Source organism: Sapajus apella, unplaced genomic scaffold (assembly GCF_009761245.1).
Source record: "Sapajus apella isolate SASKATOON/1434 unplaced genomic scaffold, GSC_monkey_1.0 scaffold10, whole genome shotgun sequence".
NCBI classification, from domain to species: domain Eukaryota; kingdom Metazoa; phylum Chordata; class Mammalia; order Primates; family Cebidae; genus Sapajus; species Sapajus apella.
The window spans coordinates 21,520,503-21,546,406 of record NW_022436950.1 but is presented as its reverse complement, the minus strand read 5'-3'; the positions used below and the strand labels follow the sequence as shown (position 1 = coordinate 21,546,406).

General features: G+C 49.9%; 1 protein-coding gene and 1 non-coding gene across 3 annotated transcripts; both read left to right on the top strand.

The window, feature by feature from the left end:
- The first annotated feature begins 1,170 nt into the window (after window positions 1-1,170).
- RUFY4 (RUN and FYVE domain containing 4) lies at window positions 1,171-21,945 on the top strand. Of its 2 annotated transcripts, XM_032278263.1 has the most exons (11): window positions 1,171-1,326; window positions 1,439-1,545; window positions 2,648-2,773; window positions 3,050-3,156; window positions 3,510-3,653; window positions 4,056-4,125; window positions 5,638-6,285; window positions 6,968-7,074; window positions 13,870-14,016; window positions 20,608-20,718; window positions 21,307-21,945. In XM_032278263.1, exons 1-11 carry the CDS (start codon window positions 1,281-1,283, stop codon window positions 21,407-21,409), a joined length of 1,716 nt encoding a protein of 571 aa, XP_032134154.1. In that variant the 5' UTR covers window positions 1,171-1,280; the 3' UTR covers window positions 21,410-21,945. The 2 variants fall into 2 exon arrangements, with proteins under 2 accessions (XP_032134154.1, XP_032134155.1); XM_032278264.1 differs by lacking the exon at window positions 13,870-14,016.
- Window positions 21,946-25,218: 3,273 nt separating this feature from the next.
- On the top strand, window positions 25,219-25,361 carry LOC116552086. The gene has a single exon (XR_004269205.1). It is a non-coding gene; the product is annotated as a U4 spliceosomal RNA (small nuclear RNA).
- The last annotated feature ends 543 nt before the right edge of the window (window positions 25,362-25,904 follow it).

The window sequence follows — 25,904 nt, the reverse complement described above, 5'->3', positions numbered from 1 at the left end:
GCGCTGTCGTGCCCCAGCCAGCCAGGCCCTCCCCGGTGAGTAGCAGGGAGGGCCCCGGAACTCATGGGGATAGAAGGGTGATGCCTGGAGCCAGGGGAGTAAAATGCATGACAGAGGTGAGGAGAGGAGGAGGCACGTGGAGCCCTTCGTGGATTTCACACAGGATCTGGGATGGAAGGGGCTGCCGAGACCATCAATCCAATCTTTGGTCTACAGGTGGGGAAACTGAGGCTCAAGGAAGGTGAGTGATTTGCCTGAGATCACACAATGAGTGCATAGCCAGGTCAGGATGGAGACCCAGGTCTCTGGACTCCTGAACCCGTCCTCCCTGAATCCCATGCCCCACCCACCTCCCTCATTTGCCTCTGTTTCCCTCTCCCCTCCCCACCGCTGTGTCCCACCGCTGCACCACTGCCACACCACCCCAAACTCCAGCGGCCGCAGCCTGGGAGGCAAGACAGCTGGGTTTTCCACTCCATGCCTGGTCTTGACTCTAGGATCTCAGAATAAAGACACCAGCTGTCAGGCCCACAGTGTTTCCCTCTGGGCCCCAGGACCCATCAGGAGGACAGGATGAGATTCCCCTGGAAAAAGAGGCAGTATTAAAACCAGGCGCCCTGCTCCCCACACACTCCCAGCATCTGCTCAGCCCCAGCCCTGCGGCCGCGCTTTACTTCTGCACCCTCTCTTCAAAGAACACACATTTTCCGCTCAGCTGGGGCCCGGGAAACAATGAGAGGGTGTCTCGAGGAGGATGAGTACCCATGCAAGGCTGGGGCCCTCCATGGGGAAGGAGGGGACACCCCAGCCTAGTGTCCACGTGGCGTGAGCTCTCACGGGGGCACTCACACCACATCAGGGCCCAGAACATGGGCCCTGTGGGCACACAGACCTGAGTTCAAATCCTGGGTACCTCTGTGATGCTGGATAAAGACTTGCCCTCTCTGTGCCCTAGTTTCTCTGGTCTAAAATGGAGTTAACAACCTCCAGGATTATGTGGGGATTGAATGGGACAAGGACATTGAGTGTCAGCACAGTGCTGTCACCCAGGGACTGCTCCATTGGTGGAGGCCACATCGTCATCTTCACACACTGGCCTACAAGATAGAGCTGGAATTTCCTCCCACTAGGTAACTCACTGTGTCACCCAAAATAAGTCACTTTCTCTCTGTAGGTTCTGCATCCTCCTTTGTGTAAGGAGAGAGTCGGGCAGTGAGGCCGAGGGTCCTTCCTGGGCTCACCGTCCAAGTCACAAGGAATCACATTGTTTCCAAGTACCAATGGCAGAAGAGGGGGCTATCTTCAAGGTCACCAAGGACCTGAGAGGTGAGTGTCCAGTGAGATGTTCTGGGACTGAGTTGCGGGAGAAGTCAGGATCTGAGAGCCCTCCCTCAGCAGCCTGGCCTCCTGATGCCTGACATCTGCCATCTTCCCCCAGCCGCTGTCTCTGCCATCCTCCAGGGTTATGGGGATGGGCAGGGGCCAGTGACGGACACCAGTGCTGAGCTGCACAGACTCTGTGGCTGCCTGGAGCTGCTGCTGCAGGTGGGACCTTCTCCTCCCCTTCCCCATCCGTCTCCCCAGACCCAGACAACTGGCAGGACATTCCCAAAAAATGAGGGAGGAGCCAGCGCCCCCTTCCTTACCATGACCTGTGTCATCTCCCTCTTCCTCCTGACACCTAACCTTGCTCTTGGAGGCTGTCACTGCAGCCTGAGAAGCGAGGTGGGGCAGAGCAGGGCTGGAAGGGTCCCAGGGCTGGGGGTAGCCTCACTGCTTAAAGCTTTAGAGGCGTGGATGTCCTAGGACCGGCCCTTCCTGCTGCTACTCAGAGCCCCAGTCATGACCAGTACCAGATTTTATTGAGCACTTGCTATGTGTCGGGCTTTGATCTCTACATGCCCAGCTTTATTCAATCCTCACTCTCACCCTCTGAGATGCTTGATGTCCATCCCCCCCACACCCCAACACATATCCTCCTACTTCTCTGACTTCCTCTCTTGCCAGCCTGCCCCCCACCTGCTGCACTCCAGCTCCCCTGGCCTCTCAGATCTCCCTGGAGCACACCAGGCATGCTCCGGCCTCGGGGCCTTTGCATGAGCTCTTCCCTCTACCTAGGATGCTCTTCCAGCAGAATACACAGCACCCTTTCTCAGCTCCTTCAAGCTGGAAGGCTTTCCTGGACACCCTAGATTTTCAACACACATGCCACACACACCACGCACCACACACACACACACACACACTGTCCACTCTCCCTGCTTTGTTTCTTGCTCTGTAGCAATCATCACTAGCTAGTATACTCAATGTTTCACTGATATCATGTTTGTTGTCTTATCTCCCCTATGAAAGTAGAAGCTCCACAAAGCCAGTTTGTTCATAGCTGTATCCCCAGAACTTAGAACAGGGCCTAGAACATAATAAGTGCTCAATAAGGGCCTCTGAATGATTGAATGAATGAATGAATGAATGAGAACACTGAGGCTCAGGGAGGCCGAGCACCTTGCTCGTGGTCACACAGCCAGTGAGGACAGAGCTCGGTCTGGATGCCCAGTCTGTCTGCAGCTCTGTCCTCAACACGCTAAAATGCAGGCTGAGTTCTAGGAGGAAGCATTTCTACACTTTCTTTGCCTCGTTCTGGTTCTAGTTTGACCAGAAAGAGCAGAAGAGCTTCCTGGGGCCTCGGAAGGATTACTGGGACTTTCTCTGCACTGCCCTACGATGGCAGCGGGGGAACATGGAGCCAATCCACTTTGTCCGTTCCCAGGACAAGGTATCCAGGGCCAGGCGACGAGAAGGCTAACGGGGTGGAGGTGGACATGGGCCTGCTCCTTCTTCCCCATCCTGCTCTGCTGACCACAGGCCCCTCACCTGCTCTGCACGTCTCCTGAGCTCTGCCTCAGCACCCCTCGAGGCACCCTGCTCCTCCCATGGCCTTCAGGCCCCCCACACCCTTCCCATCACCCAGCACTTCCAGTCCTCTCTCTGTGCTGCCTGGGCGTCCTCTGTCCTAATACCACCCCCCATTCTGCCTCTGTGCATTCCGCAGTTGAAGACCCCTCTGGGGAAAGGCCGTGCCTTCATCCGCTTCTGCCTGGCCCGCGGGCAGCTGGCTGAGGCCCTGCAGCTCTGCCTCCTGAACCCAGAGCTCACCAGGTGGGGCTGTTGGGACATCCTCCTGCGGATGCCATCTGAGCCACTTTCCCCCCTTTGTAAAGAGCCCTCCTTTACCCCCATGTGGACGGCTTTCTATCAAGGACAGTTACAATGAGTCACGAAGGAAAAATCAAGCGAGAAAGGGCAGAGGGAGGCTGGAACCCAGGAGTACTGGGAGCGTCAGGGTTCTGGGGCCTCCTGCTCCCAAAGGCCACAACTCTGCCTGGGGAACAGTCTCATTATGGTGTAGCGGAAGCTGCTTCGTTGAGGTTGAGCTGGGGTGGGGTGGGGGCTGGGGCGGGGGAAATAGCACCAGGGTCAAAGGCCAGGGGTTCTGAGCACAGTTAACACAGGGAATGGTATGGACCCCGGAGCCCTCTGCTCTGCCCGGAACGCCAAGAAGACATCCTGGACTCTCTCTATGCTCTCAGTGGGGTTGCTTTCGAGTTGGACCTGCAGCAGCCGGACCTGGATGGAGCCTGGCCCATGTTCTCAGAGTGAGTAGGTGCAGCCAGGAGGCAAGGCTCTTTCCAAGGGTCCCAGGCAAGCCCCAAGCCCTCAGCCTCCAGCCTCATCTGTCTCTGCCTCCTTTTGCTCCGTGACTATGGATCCTCCGGGCCTTCGGTGTTTCCAGTGCACACTCACGGCATACCGTCATATGCTCTCGCTCACAAATTCCTGGGTGTTTGTGGTGGAGGGCTGGAGGATGAATGGATAGCGGGATGTTGGGAGAGAAGGTACAGATGAATGGAGCATGGGATGCATGAGGGTGGGTGGGCAGGAAGGCAGGACGAGCCACGGGATGAATGGGTGGGTGAAAATGTGGGATACCCTCCACCTGAGGACCAAGCCCACCACCAAACAGAGGCCCAGGGTCCCCCTGCCTCTTTCACTTTCAGGTCACGCTGCTCCAGTTCCACCAAAGCCGAGGGAAGGAGACCCAGAAAAACCAAAGATGCCCCAAAGAAGGTGCCTCTGCCCTGCCTTCACCCTGAGTTGCCTCTTCCCCATCTCCTTGGTGCCCCCGGGTTGAGGCTTCCCCCTCTGAGTGTACAGAGAGCCCTGACCCAATCAGACAGACACAGCAAGAGGCCGATGTGTGGAGCAGGGGACTGGGGAGCCGCAGAGTGGGAGGGGCTCCTATTCCTGGGGTGGGGAGGACACTGGGAGAGAAAGGGAACTCTAGCACCCTCTGCTGGAGCCACTGGCCCCGGAGGAGGAGAAAGTGCTGGGGGACGGGAGGCGTGCCACTGAAAGCTTCAGGAAACAGAGGAGAGACACCCTTTGCTGAGTCCCCTGCACTGGACAATTGACAAACGTCTCAGTTCAGTTCAGGAAGCAACTAAAGAGTCAGGCTGCCTGGCTGAATCCCAGCCCCACCCCTTACACACTATGGTTCTTGAACAAGTTACTTGTCCTGCCCCATAGGGCTATTGTGAGGATGAACTGAGACAGCTCACATCCGCACTGTGCAGGGCTCCTGGCTACATGCTGCCTGCATGGCAGCGTGTGGTCACACTCATTGCTGTTCTCATCATCCCACAAGCACACTTTGCACGCCCACCAGCTTCCAGGCACCAAGTACAGGTACTATTAGGTCCCTGACCTGAGAAGTTCAGGGTCTCTTCATGGAGATAGACCATAAAGAAACATTGTTCAGTGTAAGTCACACAGACATGAACAGAGGAACATGGGAGCACAGAGAAGGCTTTTTTTTTTTTTTTTTTTTTTTTTTTTCAGAGTCTCACTCTGTCCCCAGGCTGGAGTGCAGTGCGAGATCTTGGCTCACTGCAACTTCTACCTCCTTGGTTCAAGGGATTCTCCTGCCTTAGCCTCCTAAGTTGCTGGGGCTACAGGTACCCACCACCACTCCTAGCTAATTTTTGTATTTTTAGTGGAGACAGGGTTTCACCATATTGACCAGGCTAGTCTCGAACTCCTGACCTCGCGATCCACCTGCCTCAGCCTCCCTAAGTGCTGGGATTACAGGTGTGAGCCACCACGCCCAGCCAAGAAGGCTTCTTGAGAGGTTACTCTTAGCTGAGTGTTGGGTTTTTTTGAGATTTCATCACAACCCTAAAACAAGGTACTATCATTCCCATTTTGCAGATGGAAAAACTGAAGTACAAAGTCAAGTTCAGGAGGAAGGATTAAAGGAAAGGGGTGGGAGGAACTTAGGGGGAGCCAGATCAATACCCAAGACCCAGGTGCAGGAGGGAGAAGGTTGCGGGCTGGGGGAAGGGAGAGAAGGACATGGGGATGCCCTGCCATCCCTCCCCAGACCAAAGCGTGGGGCTCAGATCACCTGGGTGTTGCTAAAAGTCAGATTTGAGGTTTGATAAATCAAAGTTTCCATGAGAGGACCCAGTACCTACCTATTTAGCAAGCCCATTAGATTAGCGCTATGGCCTAACCTAAACACTGCACCAGGTCAGTGAATTGATACTGAGAGCGATGACTGGTTTGGGGTCCTCTCCACAGATCCCAGCCACATATGGAGGCCCCAAAAATGTCCAGATGGAGGACTCACACACCCATCAAGCTGCCTGTCTGCAAGATGCACCCAGTGGACAGCAGTTGGTGGGGCTGCCCAGCTCCCAGCAACAAAGGCATCTTCCTTTCTCTTTGGAAAAGAAGGGAGAAAATTCCAGGAGCCTTAGGTATCCCCAGAGCACGTGGGAACCAGAAGGGGAGGCGCCTCAGCTAGACCAGGCAGAAGGAGCCCCCTGGATTGAGATCTTCCTGGAGAACTCAATACCCAGCACCCACGGACAGGGGAAAGGGGCTACAGGCACTCAGAAGGAGGTGAGAGGGACGGAGGCTGAGGGCACAGGGGTTCTGCTGGGTGCAGAGGGTCAGAGAACAACAGAGGGGACTCGTGAAGCAGAAGCACGGTGGGGTCATGTCCGGAGGCTGCTGACCCCCAGCCCCAGAGGGACCATAGAAGGAGCAATGGCAGGGAGCAGGCAGAGGTGGGGGGGCTCTAGCATCCTGGGGGAGCCCTGGGCTCTTCAGAGACTCACAAGAAAGGAAGACTCCACTGTGGAGAATCCACGAGTGCAAACAGAAGTGACCCTTGCAGCCAGGAGGGAGGAGCAAGCTGAGGCGCCCCTGCAGGACGTGGGCAAGGTGAGAACAGTTGCGCTCCACACTTGGTTATTCGCCCCTCTCTGACCTGGCCCACAGATGAGGGTCTGCAATAATCGCCTGGGACCACTCCCACCCACGGATCAATTTTTATTGGCCCACTCGGGATTATTATCTGGAGATGCCTTTGAAAGCCATATGCATTCCTCAGGTCCGCACAGCCCACCTCTCCCTACTGCCGCATGCTAGCCCCACTTTATTCAGCAATACTTCTTGCCCAGCCCCAGTAGGCCCCAGAGTGTGAGATCGCTTCCCGGCAGTTCCTCCAGGCAGCCGCCTCCTCTCCAGTTCCATATCCTCATGGTGGCAGGATGTTCCCCAAATCTAAGTCCTACCGGTGCAGAGCCCTCCTAGTTGCTCCTGTGGTACATGCCTCTCCTGGAGGTCACCCAAGATTGTCACCAAGACTTCCTTCAGCCTCCACCCAGGAACTTCCAAGTTCCTGAATTTGCAACTTCCACCCTTCAATGAAGAAGGAAACAGCGGCCCAGACTCACCCAGAAGCAGGGCATAGGACAGAGCCAGGGATCACAGCTTCAGCACTGTCCCCATCCCTGCCAGGGCATGGCCTGGGGTCTCTCAGGAATGTTGTTCAGGGCAGCCCCAGCTTTGGGGTCTCTTCCCTGCTCCTTCAGTCTCCTCCTCCCCTCCTTCCACTCCTCAGAGCCTCAGACTTGGGCTCCAGAAGGCCGAGGAGCAGGCCCAGCACCAGGAGCGGCTGCTGAGGGAGCAGGAGGGGGAGCTGCAGGCACTTCGGGAGCAGCTCAGCAGGTAACCTTGGCAACCCACAGCACAGGGCATCCGGAAGTACTCCGTGAGTCCTGTTGTCAATCACGGTCAAGCCAGTGGGGTCTTGTGAGCACCTACCATGCACCAGGCCCTGGGCTGGGCACACCTTTGGGATCTGAGGCCGGCAGGGCATTGCTCCTGATCCCAGGGGCTCCACCCTCCTTCCCCTGTGCCTTCCTTTCTCACAGGCCTCCCAGAGCAGCCCCAGGACAGGCCCCACCTCCTGGCCTCCTTCCCTCACCCCTGCCTCCCTCTGCTGCCTCCCCGGGCAGCTCCTCTCTCTTCTCCACCCTCTCTGCCTCCCTGCTCCACTGGGCTTCTTTTCCCCATCTCTTTCTGTCTCCCTCTTTTACTCAGTTTCTTTGTGTCTCATTTGCCTCTTCCTGTTAGGCCATCTCTCACCCTCTCATACTCATAGCTATCGTTTACTGAGCATTTACTATGTCCAGGGCACTGCTGCAGGTGCTTCTGCCTAACATCCTTATGAGATGAGTTCTATAGAACCCCCTTTTTATAGAGGAGGAAGCTGAGGCTCAAAGATGCCACACAATATGCCCACTGTTAGCTAGTTAGCAGGGAGCTGAGGTTCAAGGCCTGCTGCTGACTCCAGAACCAGAAGGCTCAGATGCCCACTCAGGCAGCACGTCTGGTGCCTGCACCTCAGTCTCTCCGTTTCTCCTGCTCCGTGTCTCTCATCATCCAGCGTCTTCATCTTCTGTCTTCACAGTGACCTCAGGGGCCCATGGCACACTGTCTGTCTCTGCCTTCCCCACTCAGTCTCTCAGGTCTGTTTCTCTCTCTCTCTCTCTCTCTCTCTCTCTCGTGCGCTCTCTCTTTTTTTGTGTGTGATGAGGTCTCACTTTGTTGCCAGGTTGGAGTGCAGTGGCTCAATCTTGGCTCACTGCAACCTCCACTTTTCGGGTTCAAGTGATCCTCCTGCCTCAGCTTCCCAAGTAGCTGGGACTACAGGCATGCACAACCATGCCCAGCTAATTTTTGTATTTTTAGTAGAGATGGGAATTCACCATACTGACCAGGCTAGGCTGGTCTCAAACTCCTGACCTTGTGATCCACCTGTGTCGGCCCCCCAAAGTGCTGGGATTACAGGCGTAAGCCATCGTGCCCAGCCTTTCTCTCTCTCTCTCCCTCCTCTCTCTCTCTCTCTCTCTCTCTCTCTCTGTAGAGATGATGTCTCACTACATGGTGCAGACTGGTCTCAAATTCCTAGGCTCAAGCTTCAGCCTTCCAAAGGCGCAAGGATTACAGACATGAACCACCACACCCAGCCCAGAATTTATTTTGTAAAGTCTCCTCTCCCTGCAGAGATCTAATATGCTTTTTCGAATACCTAACAATTAAATGGTTTTTAGTGTATTCAAGAGTTATACATCCACCATCTCAATCAATTTCAGAACATTTCTATCGCCCCAAAGAGAAACCCTGTGCCCGTTAACAGCCGCTACGCATTCCTTTCCAGGCCTAGGCAATATCAGTCCACGTTCTGCCTCAACTGATCAGCCTTTTGAGGCTGACGCGTTTTGTTGTTGTTGTTGTCATTGTTGTTACTTGTTTTTTTTTTTCTGTTTTTTTGTTTTTGAGACAGAGTTTCGCTCTTGTTGCCCAGGCTGGAGTGCAGTGGTGCCATCTCGGCTCACTGCAACCTCCGCCTCCCGGGTTCAAGCAATTCTCCTGCCTCAGCCTCCCAAGTAGCTGGGATTACAGTTGCCAACCACCATGCCTGGCTAATTTTTTTTGTATTTTTAGTAGAGATGGGGTTTCATAATGTTGGTCTGGCTGGTCTCAAACTCCTGGCCTCAGGCGACCCACCCACCTCAGCCTTCCAAAGTGTAGGGATTACAGGTGTGAGCCACCGCTCCCGGCCTGACATGTGTTTTAAAGGCGCAGTGGAGCTGGCCTGTCGGCAGGGAGTCCATTGAGGACCCTGCTGTGCAGGGAAGAGTGAGGGTGCTCAGATCATGATGGCGGCATGGAGCAAGGAGAGGCTGCTGGGCTCTGGATACAGTGTGAAGGAGAACTTCCCAAAGAATTGGATATGCAGTCTCAAGGAAAGAAAGAAGTTGAGGATGACTGAGTTTTTGACCTGATCAGCTAGAAAGCGATCAGCTAGAAAGCTAGAGTCACCATTAACCGAAGTGTGCAGGCCGTGGGAGGGCAGGTTTGGGGGAAAGTTCAGAGCTTGGTTTTGAAAGGTTATGTTTCAGACACCCATTAGACATGTTAGATGGGGGCCGCCGGGCAGGCAGTTGAGTGTGGAGCTCAGGAGGGAAGCGTGGGATGCGAGATCTGTCCTGGAGTCCTCAGAGTAAAGACTGTGAGTAACAGCTGACCCTGAGGCTCAGAAGGGAGATGTGCTTCCTTGATGCCTGGGAGCCAGGGAGCTAAGGACAAAGCTCACTCCGGGAAAGGAGCCGGTGGGCATCAAGCTGGCCATGAGTTCCTCAACACAGAGAATAGAAGGGCCGAGGGACGTATTCATTCCATCAGACATTTATTATGCCTCTGCAATGGCCATGAGCAGGTGTGGTGAACAAACCTGGCCAAGCCTATTCTAGAAGACCTGGGATGGATAAACAGATAGCAATCCAATGGCAGACAGATAAACAGCAATCCAATGGCAGACAGATAAACAGCAATCCAATGGCAGACAGATAAACAGCAATCCAATGGCAGGCAGATAAATAGATAGCAATCCAATGGCAGACAGTTAAACAGATAGCAATCCAATGCCCATTGGATAGATGCTAGGGAGAAAAACAAAGGCAGCGAAGGGCCTGAAGAAAGACAGGATAGTCATTCAGACTGGGGGCCAGGAAGCCCTCTCTGTGGAGGTGACACTTGAGCAGAAGTCCCAACCACGTGAGAGACTGGACCTTGCAAATATCTAGTCAGAAGTGCTGTGGCTAGGGGAACGGCCGGAAGACATGCGTTTGTGGACAGGCAGTCCAGATGCACAGGGGGTGGCTGAGCAGAGGGGAGAGGGGCAGAGCCAGAGCCAGGGGCCTCAAAGGCTGAGTGAGGCACTGGAATTCTTCCCTGTGCCACCAGAGGCTGGGGCAGGGTTTAGAGTGGGGCGTTTCTCAGTCTGACTTCAGTGTTTAAAGGCTCACTTGGGCTGTGGTGTGGAGGACAGACAGATGGTTGATGGGTGGGAGCCCCCGTGCAGAGCACAGGCTGGGAGCAGAAGTCAGCCACAGCCGGCCTGCAGGCAGCAGGCCCAGGGCAAGTCCATGGGGCTGTGAAAACAGACTTGGGCTGAGACATGGGGCTTCCAACACCCACTTCATGGCTTTCTGGCTGTGGGCCCCTGGGGACAGTGGCCTGCCCTCTCTGGGCCTAGGTCCATGATTTGCAAAAGGAGACAGTGGGATGGCTAAGGTTCATCCTCCCAGCTCAGATGCTCTGTGGAGCCATCTTTCCAAGCAGGTGGGTGTCCTCTGCACCTCGAGCAAAAGCAGTTAGGACACGCATCAGCGGAAGAGGTCTTCAGGAGGGGGAGCTAGGCAGATATCACACATCCCCCAGCCCCTGCACAGCAGCACTGAGCTCCTTTGTGTCCCGCCAGGCTCCATCAGCGTCCTTCCCTCCCTCCCACCTGCTGCCCACTTGGCGCCAGTGCCAGGAATCACTGGTGATCAGGGCCTTACCTGGATGAATGTACAGGGAGGTAAAAAGAGTTTGGACCTGGGCAAGCCTGCGTCCAGATTTCTGCTCCCTCCACTCATCAAGCTGTGTGACCCTGGGCAAGTGTCACTCCCTCTCTGAGTTTCTATTTTCTCCCTTGTAAAATAAGGATCATATTATCTGTCTCATAACATCGTGAGAACTAAATGAATGGGGCTATAAAACACTAAACCTGGGCCTGACATATAGTAAGTGCTCAGTAAACTACTTCCTTCCATGCCCCCCTCGTGGGCTAGGAGTATCCGTCACCCCATAATTAAAATACTTCAGGGGCTCCCCATTTCACTGAGATTAACATCCACTTCTCCTGGGCCACTGGCAGACAGCTCAGGTCCTGCCCACCTCCCCGCTCCTCTCCTGTCTTCCCTGCCCCCCACTGACCTTTATGGCACTCCAGATTCACTCATCTTCTTTCAGTTCCTCAAACAAGCTCAGCTCTTTCCAACTTGCAGACCTTTGCATGTGCCCATGCCTGCCTCTATATTCCTGACTTCTCATCTTCTGGGTCAGCTTCCATTTCACCTTGTCCGAGAAGCCTCTCCAAGAACCCTCTCTGGTCTCTGAGCCTCTCCGTTGTCTCTGTCATAGCACTTAGTTTCATTATTTTACAGGTCTATCATTTATTTCACCCCTGCCCCAAACACCGTAAGATCCATAGGCACTGCTTTATTCCTGGCACCTACACATCCCATGGCACACAGCAGGTGGTAAGTGAGTGTTCTCTCCCACCCCAAAGACACAGGCGCACACCATGGTGGACACATGAAGGGCCCAGGATCACTGGGCAAGTAAACTGGCTCAGGAAAATTAAAGTCAGCAGCTAAGAAATGAGGTGCCAAAAGATTAGAACATTCATTAAAATTCAAAACATGGCCCTGCTCTGTGCCTGGGCACCAGAAGCCTCTTAGGGCTGCAGTGACTGAACTCTGGAATGTCAGGGACTGGGCTGCTGGCAGTTTGATGTCATGGCCCACCCAACTTTCTTCCCAGCAACATGCTAAAAGGGGGTGTTAAAATTACATGTTCAATTCATTGTCAGGCCTATTGCAAGCCTCTTCCACTCAAACATGCTCAATCCCCAGGACCATACAGGGGCACACAGACGCACATGAACCCTGAACGCAGGGACTCACTCATGTCACCCGCCATCACAGCGCCCTCCCAGCTGAGCCAGAGGCTGGGCCCTGGGGCCAAGTCTTTTTATTTCCAGTCTAGTCGTCTTCTCGGAAACTTCCAGAAAACCACTGCAGACAAAAAGAAAAGCCAAGAGTGGAGCTGAGAAGCTACCAAACCCACCACTGAAACAAATTTAGGAAAGACGTATTTTTACTATTACTTTTTTAATTGAAAAGACAATGTAACATAACTTTTTAAAATATTTTAAAGCAAAACATCACCCTAAATCCTACACTGCTCCCCTTCCACACGCAATTATTTCCAGCTGGGCACCAACCATCCAGCCTAGGGTCCCAGGCATCCGCTTTCCCTCCAGAGAGCTGCCAGGATGGTGAACATAACTGTCAAGAAAGTTACATTTTAAATGGAAATGTTTAAAAACAAAGCAGGGGCAAAGTGTGGTGGCTCACGCCTGTGATTCCAGCACTTTGGGAGTCCGAGGCGGGCGGATCACAAGGTCAGGAGATTGAGACCATCCTGGCCAACAAGGTGAAACCCGTCTCTACTAAAATACAAAAAATTAGCCAGGCGCGGTGGCAGGTGCCTGCAGTCCCAGCTACTCAGGAGCCTGAGGTAGGGGAATCGCTTGAAGCTGGGAGGCGGAGGTTGCAGTGCATGCACATTGTGGGCATGTTGTGTTATGTGTCTGCATTATGGATGTCTGTTTTGTGTGTTGTGCAAGTATGTATGTATACGTTGTGTTGTTTGTGTTCTGTTTATGTGTGTGGTGTGTGCATTTATATGTGTTGTGTTGTGTGTATTGAGTCGTATGTACATTATGTGTGTTGTGATGTGTGGTGTGTTGTGGTGTGTGTATGTATTGTATGTGTATACATTATATGTGTATTGAGTTGTAAGTGTGTCTTCTGTGTTGTGTGTATGTGTTCTATTATACTGTGTGTGTATTAGGGTGTGTGTTGTGTTGTGGGCATGTGTGTGCTGTGTGTTGTGTATATTTTATGTTGCGTTTTTTGTTGTATTATATTGTGTCTGGTGTGTTGTACGTGCATGTTATGCATGTGCATTGTGTGTGGGATTATGATTGTGTGTGGTGTGTATGATGTGTTGTGTTATGTGTGTGCATTATGAATGTGCCTGTAGTGTTGTGTTGTATGTTTGTGTATGTTGTGTTGTAAGAATGTGTTGTACTGTGTGGCGTGTTGTGCATATATGTTGTATTTGTGTGTGCTGTGTTATGTGTACGGGTTTCATATGTGTCATGCATACCTTGAGTTGTGTGTATGTGTTATGCTGTGTTTTATGTATGTGTTGCATTGTCTATATGTGTTGTGTTGTTTGTGTGCTGTGTGTTGTATTGTGTGGGTTATATGTAGGGGATGTTGTGCTGTGTGTATTGTCTTTTATGTATATGTTGTGTGTGTGTATATGTGTTCTGTTGGGTGTTGTGTCTGTTGTGTTATGTGTTGTATTGTGTGAGTGCATCGTGTGTGTTGTGTTTTGTGTTGTGTGTATGTGTTGTGTTTTGTGTGAATGTTGTTATGTGTATGGGTTACATCTGTGTTGTGTTGTATATTTGTTGAGCTGTATGTATGCATTATATTGTGTGTTGTATATGTGTTGTGTTGTGTGTAGGTGTTATATGTGGTATTGTGTGTGTCTCAATATGTGGGGGGTTGTGTGTGTTGTCTGTATTGTATATGTGTGTTCTGTTGGGTGTTATGTCTGTTGTGTTACGTGTTGTATTGTGTGTGCATTTTGTGTGTGATGTGGTGTGTATTGTAGTGTTTGTGTGTGCATGTGTGTGTGTGTGTATGGACTTCAGCTGCCGGGGGCATCACCAGCATCTCTCCTGGGCTCCCTGTCCAACAGAGGCCCAGCCTAGCTCAGGCACAAAGGCTGAGCTTTTCCCCAGAGCACTTAGTCTTCTTTTGTACCCAGGTGTCAGGAAGAGAGAGCCGAGCTGCAGGCACAGCTGAAGCAGAAGCAAGAAGAGGCTGAGAGGAAGGACGCCATGTACCAGGAGGAGCTTGGAGGGCACCGGGACCTGGTCCAGGCCATGAAGAGGCGGGTGTTGGAACTGATCCAGTAAGGGCGGGGACAGTGGGGAAGGAGAGACAGATGGGGGAATGGTAAGGGGTGTGGAGCCCAGAGTGTGAAAATTCTATTCCACTCACAGCTCCCAAGCAGGGTTCTAGACTTTTTATATATGCTAACTCTTCTGTTTCTTTTAGCCACTCCCTGCTGTTATACCCATTTTACAGATAAGGTAACTGAGGATCAGAAATAAGGCAGATTTGGCTAGACACAGTAGCTTGCATCTGTATTCCCAGCACTTTGAAAGGCCAAGGCAAACCGATCATGAGGTCAGGAGTTCAAGACCAGCCTGGCCAACGTAGTAAAACCCCATCTCTACTAAAAATACAAAATTAGCCAGGCATGGTGGCGCACACCTGTAATCCCAGCTACTCGGGAGGTTGAAGCAATAGAATCATTTGAACACGGGAGGCGGAAGTTGCAGTGAGCCAAGATAGTACCACTGCACTCTAGCCTAGGCAACAGAGTGAGATTCCCTCTCAAAAAAAAAAAAAAAAAAAGTCAGACTTGGTCACCTAGGACACATAGCATATAAATTCTATAGCGTCCCCTGACAATAATGCACATCCCCACCCAGACCCACCCCACATACGCACACCTACTAAGGTTAGGAGAAGAGAAAGGAACCATGGGTTGAGAAGGAATTGGGAGAAGGAGGAAAAGACACCAGTGAGAACCCAGAGGTGATCATGTGTCCTACACCTGCCTGCCCACGGGACTTCCTCAGACCCTGGGCCTGTGGACCAGCCCTGGGTCAGCTGTCCTAGATTCCAGAAGCTAGGCTCACCGGGGTCAGCTCCAAACCACTAAGCTCACTGAGAGGTGAGGGAGATGTAGAAAGCATCGTTTCTGCCCTGAGTTGAGGAGAAAGAGAATTCACAGGTGTAGGTTATCCTCTCACACAGCTCAGGAAACAGGAGACCAGAGGACTCAGGCTGAGGTTCCATTAACACTGGAAAGTTCTTAAGGGATTTTTTTTTTTTTTTTTTTTTGATACAGAGTCTCACTCTGTCATCCAGGCTGGAGCGCAGTAGTATGATCTAGGCTCATTGCAAACTCCACCTTCCAGGTTCAAGAGATTTTCCTGCTTCAGCTTCCCAAGTAGCTGGAACTACAGGCATGTGCCACCGTGCCCGGCTAATTTTTGTATTTTTAGTAGAGACGGGGTTTCACCATGTTGGTCAGGCTGGTCTTGAACTCTTGACTTCAAGCAATCCACCCGGCTCAGCCTTCCAAAATGCTAGGATTTCAGGTGAGGGGTCATTTTGAATCAAATCCTCTTACACAAAATCTAAATGGTATTAAAGGTGAGAAAAAGGAGACATCAACTTGGAAAGGACAAACAAATAATTTAAGGAATAACTTCTCCGATTGGGAGGAAGAGAGATATAAAAAGTGAAGTATTGCACTTTGGGAGGCTGAGGCAGGCGGATCATGAGGTCAAGAGATGGAGACCATCCTGGCCAACATGGTGAAACCCCGTCTCTACTAAAAAATACAAAAATTAGCTGGGTGTGGTGGCGCACACCTGTAGTGCCAGCTACTTGGGAGGCTGAGGCAGGAGAATTGCTTGAACCCAGGAGGCAGAGATTGCAGTGAGCCAAGATTGCACCACTGCACTCCGGCTGGCGCCTGATAACAGAGCGAGACTCTGTCTCAAAAAAAAAAAAAAAGTGAAGCACTGACCTCATGAAATAATTTAAGGTACGTAACAATAAAAGATATATGCATGTGATAGTTAAAGAAAATTAGAAAATTAAATAGAACATGGCCAGGTGCGGTGGCTCATATGCCTGTAAACCCAGCACTTTGGGAGGGCGAGGTGGGTGGATCACCTGAGTTCAGGAGTTCGAGACCAGCATGACCAACATGGTGAAACCCTGTCTCTACTAAAAATACAGAAATTGGCTGGGCATGTTGGCGGGAGCCTGTAATCCCATCTACTTGGGAGGCTGAGGCAGGACAATCACTTGAACCCTAGAAGCAGAGGTTTCGATGAGCCGAGATTGTGCCACTGCACTCCAGCCTGGGTGACAAGAGTGAAACTCTGTCTCAAAAAAAGAAAGAAAGAAATTAAATGGAACATATAATAGAAAACAAAAAGTATATATCCCCAAAGTGTTAGGATTAGGGTTAGCATTAGAAGTCAGCACTGAGCATCTTGGTAGCAGGATCAAAAAGGGAAAGACGGATGTGACTGAGTCTTACTTTCCATCCTAAGAAAATATACAAGTCCATCAGCAGGGAATAATGTTTTTCCCAGTGCAAAGGTGATTAATCACAGGTTATCAGACAGGAAACATTAATCCAAGTAATACAATGTCCCTGGCAGAAGCTTACGGAAAAATATGACCCTAAGTAAAAAACAAAAAGAAAAAGAAAAACAATAGCCACCAAGGTTGACTTCTGCGTCGGGGTGGTGGGCTAGCCACATCTCATCTATTCTCCATCCTGAAATTTCTCTGAAATGACTATAAAAGACTAAAACTTAAAACAGAAAAGTGGAGGGGCTAACCACAGAGGAGAGATTTCAGCTAATTTCCAGAAGCTGGAAAATGGGTGGAGAAGTAGATACTGTGTGAAGCTCAAGTTAGAACTGCAAGATTCAGAGATTCCCAGAGCCACAGATGGTAGAAGTAAGGTGAGGGATAAAGTCATTAGAAAGAGCAGTCCAGGGCCGGGCGCAGTGGCTCAAGCCTGTAATCCCAGCACTTTGGGAGGCCGAGGCGGGTGGATCACGAGGTCAAGAGATCGAGACCATCCTGGTCAACTAGGTGAAACCCCGTCTCTACTAAAAATACAAAAAATTAGCTGGGCATGGTGGTGCGTGCCTGCAATCCCAGCTACTCAGGAGGCTGAGGCAGGAGAATTGCCTGAACCCAGGAGGCGGAGGTTGCGGTAAGCCGAGATCGCGCCATTGCACTCCAGCCTGGGTAACATGAGTGAAACTCCGTCTCAAAAAAAAAAAAAAAAAGAAAGAGCAGTCCATACCTGCTGCCTGCTGCCTGCTCCCCACAAGCAGAATATCCCGTGCTCAGGGGCCTGTCTCCCAAGCAAACGATCAAAAGATCCTTCGCTAAATGAATTTAAATGCCCCAAATAAAAGACCAGTTTTTCCTGGCAGTTGGGAGTCTGGTTATAGCAGGTAGCTCCCTGCCCAGCCCCCCTAAAGGGAAGCCACTAGTCAACCATTCCTGTCCAATGTTCAGAGCTCCAAACAGCTTTTAGTGCCTCTTTCTTAAATGTAAAATGACAACCAAGGATCCCCAGATATTTGAGGAGAGTCTAGAATATGAAGGGAAGACATGAAGATAAAGGAAAAAGATCCATCTTCCATGAAATAGGATGATATAAAAAACATCTGTCAAAAGATGAGAAACATTCTTGGAAATTAAAAATTAAATTAAAATTATGATCACCGAACTTTTTCAATTCACTGAAAGGATTAGAAGAGAAAGATGAGGCAGTCTCTCAGAAAGTAGAATAAAAAGCTTGGAGAGATGGGAGTCAGGAGAGAAATAATTAGACATACAGATAATCAGTCTCTGAGTTCCAATGTCCTTCCTAACTGTGAGGATGGAATCAAATGAAACATACCAAAAATTAAGACATGAGAGAATTCTACAGTTCTGATGGACACAGTTCTTCAGATCTGAAGATTTCACTGAGCAAAGAAATGAAAAACAAAACAAAGCCCACAGTTAGATACATCATTATGAAATTTCAGTAAAACAGATAAAGAGAATGTCTTAAGATTGTCTATAAAAAGAGATCACCTATAAAAGAAGTAGAATCCAACCATACAAACAGTCTATGATGCAATACCTTTCAAGTTCTGAGAAAAACTGACTTTTGCCCTAGAATCTTGTTTCCAGAAAAAACGTGAATTAAGTGGGGGTGGTGGGGGAGTAAAGACATTTTCACATAGATGGGTTTCAGAAAATTTACCTCCCACATACCCTTGCATAGGAAGTTAGTTGAGGATGTGCTCCAGAAAAACGAGGAAGTAAGCCAAGAAAGGAGAAGATGTGGAATTCAGGAAAAAATAGCTCTAGCCTAGGAGAGAAGAAAAGGGAATTCCCAAGATGACAAGTGGGCAGCAAGCCCAGGGAGCAGTCAGTCTAGGCTATAGCAGGACTAAGGATCCAGGAGGAAGTTCTCTAAGGAGAAAGGGAATCAAGAGAAGACTTGAAACGATGAAGAATTGGAAGGAAAACAATCTGTTAAAGGCAACTAATGCAAGGAACAAAGAAAGGCAATTAAAAACTCCTAGAAAACCAAAAGACTTCCAAGAAGGAAAATGTTATAGAAGGCATCCCAGCTCTTTGGGAAGAAATACATACATACATATATATATATATATATATATATATATATATACACACACACATTATAATAATATAAACATTATTCTTTAATTATTTCAATGTTAGAATCAACTTAAAAGAAAAGCACAGAAAGCAATTATATAATTATAGAAACAGAACATAAATGCTACCACCTGAACAATATGACGTATAGAATAGAATCCAATAGAATGTTCTGTAAAGGAGGAAATGTTCTACATTTATGCCTACCAGTATGATAGCTGGTAGTCACATGTAGAGATGGAGCACTTGAAATATCAAGCTGGTGCAACTAAGGAACTGAAGTTTTATTTTATTTATTAATATTTTAATTAAATTAAATGTAAATAGCCACATGTGGGGTAGTGGCTACCATTTTGGATGCCGTGAGAAAAGATGGCAAGTTGGAAGGTGGAGGAAAGAGGTGAATTGAAAGGAAGGGATGCTGGCATCATCGTATTACAGAACAGGAGTCATAAGGATACTACCTGTAGTTAGTAGATGAAGAAATAAATGTGTGAGTATATGCTGTAAAAATTACAATGGTAGACTGGGCGCAATGGCTCACACCTGTAATCCCAGCACTTTGGGAGGCCAAGGTGGGTGGATCACCTGAGGTCAGGAGTCCAAGACCAGCCTGGCCAATATGCTGAAACCCCATCTCTACTAAAAATACAAAAATTAGCTAGGCGTGGTGGCGCATGCCTTGGGAGACTGAGGCAGGAGACTCACTTGAACCCAGGAGGCGGAGGTTACAGTGGGCCAAGATCATGCCACAGCACTGCAGCCTGGCCGACAGAGCAAGACTCTGTCTCAAAAAAAAAAAAAATTACAGTGGTGGCCAATAGAGGAACCAAAAAAAGGAATACAGCTACATTAGAAGGAGGGTACATTAGTGAGGACAGTAATAAATAAATTAAATCATCTGATAGCAAAGGAAGGAGTTCTACAGAAAATGTTCTCTATTGGCAAAGAAGGAGATAGAGGAGCACATCGCTAAAATGTGGAAGTAATTTCAAGGAGAGAAAGCAAAAAGATGTCAGAAATGGTTTGCCACCAAGAATGAAAAGGAGACAGAAGAGTATCTATTGCCTTTTGATATGAACACTTTTGTTTGATTTGATTTTTAAATCATGTGTATGTATTATTCTGATAAAAATTTAAAACAGCCCATCTTCCTAAACATCCTTTCAAAAGACTGTGAAGGCAGGGCATGGTGGTTCATGCCTGCAATCCCAGCACTTTGAGGGGTTGAGGCAGGTGGATGGCTTGAGCCCAGGAGTTCAAGACCAGCCTGGGCAACATGTCAAAACCCCGTCTCTACAAAAAATTAGCCAGGCATGATGGCACGTGCCTATAGTCCCAGCTACTCAGGAGGTTAAAGTGGGAGGATCACCTGAGCCTGGGAGATCGAGGCTGCAGTGAGCTGTGATCATGCCACTGTACTCCAGCCTGAGCAACACAGTGAGATCCTCTCAAAAAAAAAAAAAAAAAAGCAGTGAAATTAGTTTTGCAAGGGCATACACATAAATACAAGGCAGTTTGTACTAAGTGCCAGATAAGAGACAAGAGGCAAGATGTGCTGTGTCTGGAGCAAGAAACCCCAGGGGCCTCTGTGATCAGGGAGCACTCCTTTGTGCTCAAATAATGGGTCTTTAAATCATGAGTGAAAGTTATTTTGGGCGAAGAGGAGGCCAGATGTCAGGTGCATTCTGATCTCTCATATGTGTCTCTCAGTATCTCTTCATTTCTCTCTGTCTTTCTCTGACCCCTGTGTCTCTTTATCTCTCCACCTGTCTCTATATCTCTCTCCCCCTCTGTCTCCATTTTCTCTGTCTCTGTGTCTCTTTCTCTGTGTGTCTCTCTCTCCCTCTATATATCTCTCAACTTCGCTGTGTCACTCTCTGTCTCCCTCCAGTCCTCTGACTTCCTTTCACTCTCTCTGTCTCTCTCTTTGCTTCTGTCCACCCCCTCTCTGAATAGCCATCTTTCTCTGCACCTCTTTGTATCCCTCTCTATTGCTGTGCCTCTTTCTGCATCTCTGCTCTCATTTCTGTCCCTGTCTCTGAATCTCTTTTTATTTCTGTGTGTGTTCATGTGATTCCCTCCATCACCCTCTCTGTCTCTCTCCTCCTCTCGGTGTGATTCTCTGTCTGGTCTCTCTGTCTGGGTCATTTCCCATTTCTATATTTTGATCTCTGTGTCTCTGTGTCTCTCCACCTCCATCCCCCATCAGAGAGAAGGAACGCCTGTGGCAAAGGCTCCAGCATCTCTCTTCCATGGCCCCTGGGTGCTGTGTGGCCTGTAGCAAGATCTTTGGCCGATTGTCTCGGCGGTATCCATGCAGGTAAAGGGAAGGGCACAGAATCCTCCCTCTGGGACAGCCCAGTTTCTACCCGCTCACAACTCCCACTCACCCCAGGGAATGGAGAGACAAAGGAACTGGGTGTTTATAAAAGGCCACTTACAGCTGACTACTCATTCTACCACATCTGGCTTCCAACACTAAGCAGAGCCACGAAGGAGAAGAGCAGAAGGGTCAGATAAGGAGTGGGATCTGGGGGTCAAGATTGGGTCCCCCTCCAAGGGCCGAGAGAAATGGGCCTCTCCTCTAGAAGGGAGTGTCTGTACAGTGGCAGCTGCTCCCTGTCCTTCCTCTGTGAGCACGGTGCTAGGACCGGCCTCAGGAGAGGGGAAAGTGAGCCACCAGGAGAAGCTGCCATGTGGAGGTCCAGGCTCTGGAGGGGTCGGGCATCAGGACACCCTTCAGGGAAGGGCATGCCTCCCAAGACAGACCAAGGACCATTCCGCTGAGAGATGAGAAATAAATGTCTCAGGTGGCCCTGAAGAGGCTGGAACTCCATGACCCCAGCGCCCACCTGGGGAAGTGCCATCTGCAGAGGCCACCCCAGTCTTCCTTGCCTCTGCCTTCCAGGCTCTGCGGAGGCCTGCTCTGCCATGCTTGCTCTGCAGATTACAAGAAGAGAGACCGCTGCTGCCCACCCTGCGCCCAGGGAGGAGAAGTCCAGGTCACCTGACCAAGACCAAGACCAGCTCACGACCCGCCTCCCACCCTCCTTCCCACTCCACCCAGTCCACTCCCTGCCCCCAGCTCTTCCCAGCCCTCTTGTTTGTTCACTCCTAATTCTAGACACTGGAGATCTAAGGCACCTGCACTTCTGTGAGCAGAGGAGGGTGTGGGGGGTGGTTCCAGCCCTGCAGCTACCACAAGGAGCCAGGTGACTTTGGCAAAGCCCTCAGTGCTCAGGGCTTCTCTAACGTTAGGAGTCAGGCCCCACCCTCTCTAAAGTCCCTCTGGGCTCAGCACATCCGTGACTGTAGATGAGACCCCAGCAGCCCTGACGTTTCTCCTCCTCACTCCCCACTCACCAAGGGGCGGTGCCCACCCTTCCTGATTCACAAGAAGTGATGCCCGCACTGTCTTGGGTTCTTCAATAGCTTCCTGTCTGGAGTCAGCTTCAGGGATCTGTGTTTGTGTCATTGTTTTTCTTTTTATGTTTAACAGCTTCACTGAAGTACTATTGACATGTAATAAACATCACAGAGTGTACAATTTGATGAGTTTGGATTGTAATCAACACCAGTGAAACCATCTTCATAAACGTATCCATCCACCCCAAAGTTTCTTCGTGCCCCTCTGTGGCCTCCCTCCCTTCCCCTCCCTCCAGACCTAGGCCAATACGGATCTGCTCTCAGTCACCACAGGCTAATGTGCGTTTTCTGGCATTTATGTACGTGAAATCATGCAGTACACCCTCTTCATTGCCTGCCTTCTTCTGCTCAGCCTAACGATGTCGAGATCTGTGCCTGCTACTGCATATATCAACAACATATTTTATTGCTGAGTGGTATTCCACTGCATGCATATGCCTGCATTCACCTGTGGCCGGACATTTGAGCTGTTTCCAACTTCAGGCTATTACAAATAAGACTCCCATGAGCCTCTGCTGACCTATACTTGTTTCTCTTAGGTTTCTCCTGTGTAGACATACACGTATTTCTTTTAGGTAAATACCTAGGAATGACATGGGTGGGTCATTATGTTTAACTTTTAAGAAACTGCCAAACTATTGCCCAAAGAGGTGGTACACTGGCCCTTCCCACCAGCAGTGTGTGAGAGTTTCTGTTACCCCCACCCCATTCCCACCAGGACATCTGGGTTTGGAGGGCAGGGCAGAGGCTCAGGTACAGAACTTGGGCCCCTCTGTCCTTCCCTGCCAACCACCATAGTTCTTGATGGATCCCAAGTTGAGAGCATCTGGAGGGAGGGGCTGAGTCTAGGTCACTCTGTGCAGTGTTCATTGGCCAGACTTTGATAAGGACCACTGATGTGAACTATGCAGTACTGTGGCATGAGATCATATCCCCTGAACTGTTCAAGAAGACTTATGCAAGGTGTATGTCCTTCACTAGGCACCTGATTGTGGTGCTTCTGAGAACACTGTTTCGGAAGAAGTGCCGCCCACACTCTATGATAAGATGATTAGCTGCCCTACGCAGGTTCTAAGACACATTTTGTGGCCTAACAGGGATTCACACAGCTCTTATCTACTCTGCCTTGCAGGCACTGCCAGAGCCTCCACAGCAGTTGGGCAATCCCGCGGCTCTGACCAGAGCTCTGGACGGCTTTTTGGGGTTAGGCCGCCCAGATTGCATCCCATTACCTTCACATAGAGCAAGAGTTTTGCAACAGTGGTTTCTGCCCTGGAGAGCTGGTGAGAACTTCTGCTTAGCAAACACAATAACAGGGTGAGGGGAGAAAGCGGGGGGAGGGGGTTCCTAGAGCAATCAGGGCAATAGAATTGCCACTACCCTCAAGGGCAGCAGTCCCTTTCTGGAAATGAGGCTCACTCACTTAACTTTACTAGGGCAGAGTTCTTACTGCAGCAGAAGTCATATTCTAGCAGGAACTCCAGCACAAAGTTCAGACCTTCCTAATGAATTGATTGGGTGTTCTCGGGGTGGGGAGGGGGACAGCTGAGGCCCATTTCACAGAGCAAGGAGACTGCTCCGGGAAGAGAACTCTCATCAGATGGGAATCAGGGGCCAGGAATGGGGGAGCTGGACCTTCTCCCACTGTTTGGGGGAAAGAAGGGCAATGCTGAAGACCAACATCCAGCTCAACACTGCCCCTAATGAGTCTGCACAAGTCCAGTGGAGAGCAAAAGAGCTCCAAAAAGAAATCAGAAAAGTTTGTTAGACTTTGGGGACTCTCAAGCAGAGAGATCCATGAAGACCACCAGAGACCTCCCAGAGCCTAGCACCGTAAGTACACCCGTCCTTCCTCAGTGGTGACTCCAGGGTCATGTCCAGCAACTGCAAAGCCCAGAGGAGCATGTGGGAGACACCCCCAACAGACTTCCCCAAGACCCTGAGGAGCTCATTACAGGGCTGAAGCATGAGCACATGGGCCCTGGGCCAGTGCCATCCAGGTGGTTGCTATTGATGTGACTTCATCTGTATTCACAGGCTGAGGATGCCCTGGGTAATTGGGGCAACATAATTACTTTTTTAAATTAAATGTCACTGGGATGCTCCAAAGTACATCAGTTTCCCCTACCTGTCAATTTATTCAGTGCTCAACAAAAATGTGTTAAGCATCTATGATATGATTGGTTTGGAGATACAAAGATAAAAATATATGTGAAATCACTGCTTTCGAGAACCTCAGCATGGGAGAAGCAGCAGCCAAATGGTTGATCAATTATAAACCCTTGGCTACACTTTCAAGGCAAAGGGAGAGTTGGCCAAACCGAAAGAGTGGAAAAGACCATCCCAGGGAAAAGGGAAACACACGCCAAGACTCCAGGGGAAACCAGAACAGCAACTTGGGGGTTGAGGAGACTGTAAGTGGTTCCCTGTGGCCAGAGTCAAGGGTTCTGTGTTCGGGGTGGGGGGAGCCTGAGGTGACAGGGTTGGAGAAGTAACAGGAGTGACATGGAGGGTGCCAGGTGACCAGCTCAGGAGTCTGACTTTACTTGAGTGTACCCAGGCTCCTTGATGAATTTTAAGATGAAAAGAAAGTGTACATATCCCCTGTACTGTTAGGAAGCTCGTTCTGGCGGTAGACTGGAGGGTGGATTGAAGGGGGAACTATTTGAGGCAGAGAACACTTAGGGGAGGAGGGGGAGGGAGAAAGGAGGAAGAAGAGGATGAGGAACAGCTGACAGAGCCAAGCAACTTTCTAAGTGTGTATTGATATAGACTCATTTAATCCACATAACAACCCCATGTAGGAGCTGCTCTCCCTATACCCACTTCACAGATAATGAAACTGAGACCCAGTTAGACTAAATCGCTTGACCAAAGTCCAGGGCCAGGTAGGTGGATCCTAACTCACACAGCCCAGTCTAGAACCCACAACTATTACATAACCATTGCCTTAGGTGAGGTGAGAAAGAATAAAGTGTTGCCTAACACTGTCAGTGAAGACGGTGAGGAGGAGACAGTCAGGAGTGATGTTAAGGAGGGGAAGAGTGAGGGGCAGGTACGTTTCTGGTTTGGCAGATGATTGAACAAGGAACCACTCAGGAGAAAGATGTGTCAGGAAAGACAACAAGATCCGTTTTCCACATGTTGAATTTGCAACATCTGTGGGCTCTCAGGGAGATTTCAGGAGGTAATTGCGTGTCATAGTTTGGAGTTAGGGGAGACATTGATTGGGAGCAGTAGGTATGGGCGACCCTGGCAAGTATTGGATGGCAGCTGAAGCCATGAAAACCAGTGGACTCACCAAGAAAGCAGGTAGAGTGAGAAGAGAAGAAAACAGAGGTAGAATCCTCAGGAACCTCAATATTTGAGGAATAAATTAAGAAATAGAGCAACAAGCTTTGTGCAGTGGCAGTATCGTAGCCAATGAGGTTTATCCGAGGTGCGATTATTGCTAATTGAAAACCTTTCCCGATACCCTGCCGTGACGACTTGCAATACAGTCGGCCCTGGCAATTTTTGACAAGTCTCCACGAAGACTGATTTGGAAAAAAAAAAAAAAGAAATAGAGCAACAAACAAGACCAAGAGAGATCAAAGGAAATAGAGGAGAGTGGATCAGTGGGATTTAATGATAGAGAGATTAAGTTAGACCTGGACAATAACTTTCCACCATAAATAAAGTTGAAAAGCATATAGCAGACAAGAAGAAAATGTCTTAACATAATTGACAAATATTCAAAACAATATGCCCAAATTATATAAAAAGCTCATACAAACCAATAACAAAATAACAATTCAAGACTGGGAGTGATGGCTCATGCCTGTAATCCTCAGCACTTTGGGAGGTCAAGGCGGGTGGCCAGGGGTTCGAGACCAGCCTGGCCAACATGGTGTGAAACCCCATCTCTACTAAAATTACAAAAATTAGCCAGGAGTGGTGGTGAACACCTGTAGTCCCAGCTACTCAGGAGGCTGAGGTATGAGAGTGGCTTGAACTTGGGAGGCAGAGGTTGCAGTCAGCCAAGGTAGCATTCCAGCCTGAGCACGTAATCCCAGCATTTTGAGAGGCAGAGGCAAGAGA

Bases quoted from the DNA above. Each gene is read 5' to 3' on its own strand.
- RUFY4 (XM_032278263.1), top strand. From the start codon at position 1,281: ATGGCAGAAGAGGGGGCTATCTTCAAGGTCACCAAGGACCTGAGAG. The intron at 2,774-3,049 runs GTATCCAGGGCC...TGCATTCCGCAG, and splicing joins TTGTCCGTTCCCAGGACAAG to TTGAAGACCCCTCTGGGGAA. The intron at 14,017-20,607 runs GTAAGGGCGGGG...ATCCCCCATCAG, and splicing joins CGGGTGTTGGAACTGATCCA to AGAGAAGGAACGCCTGTGGC.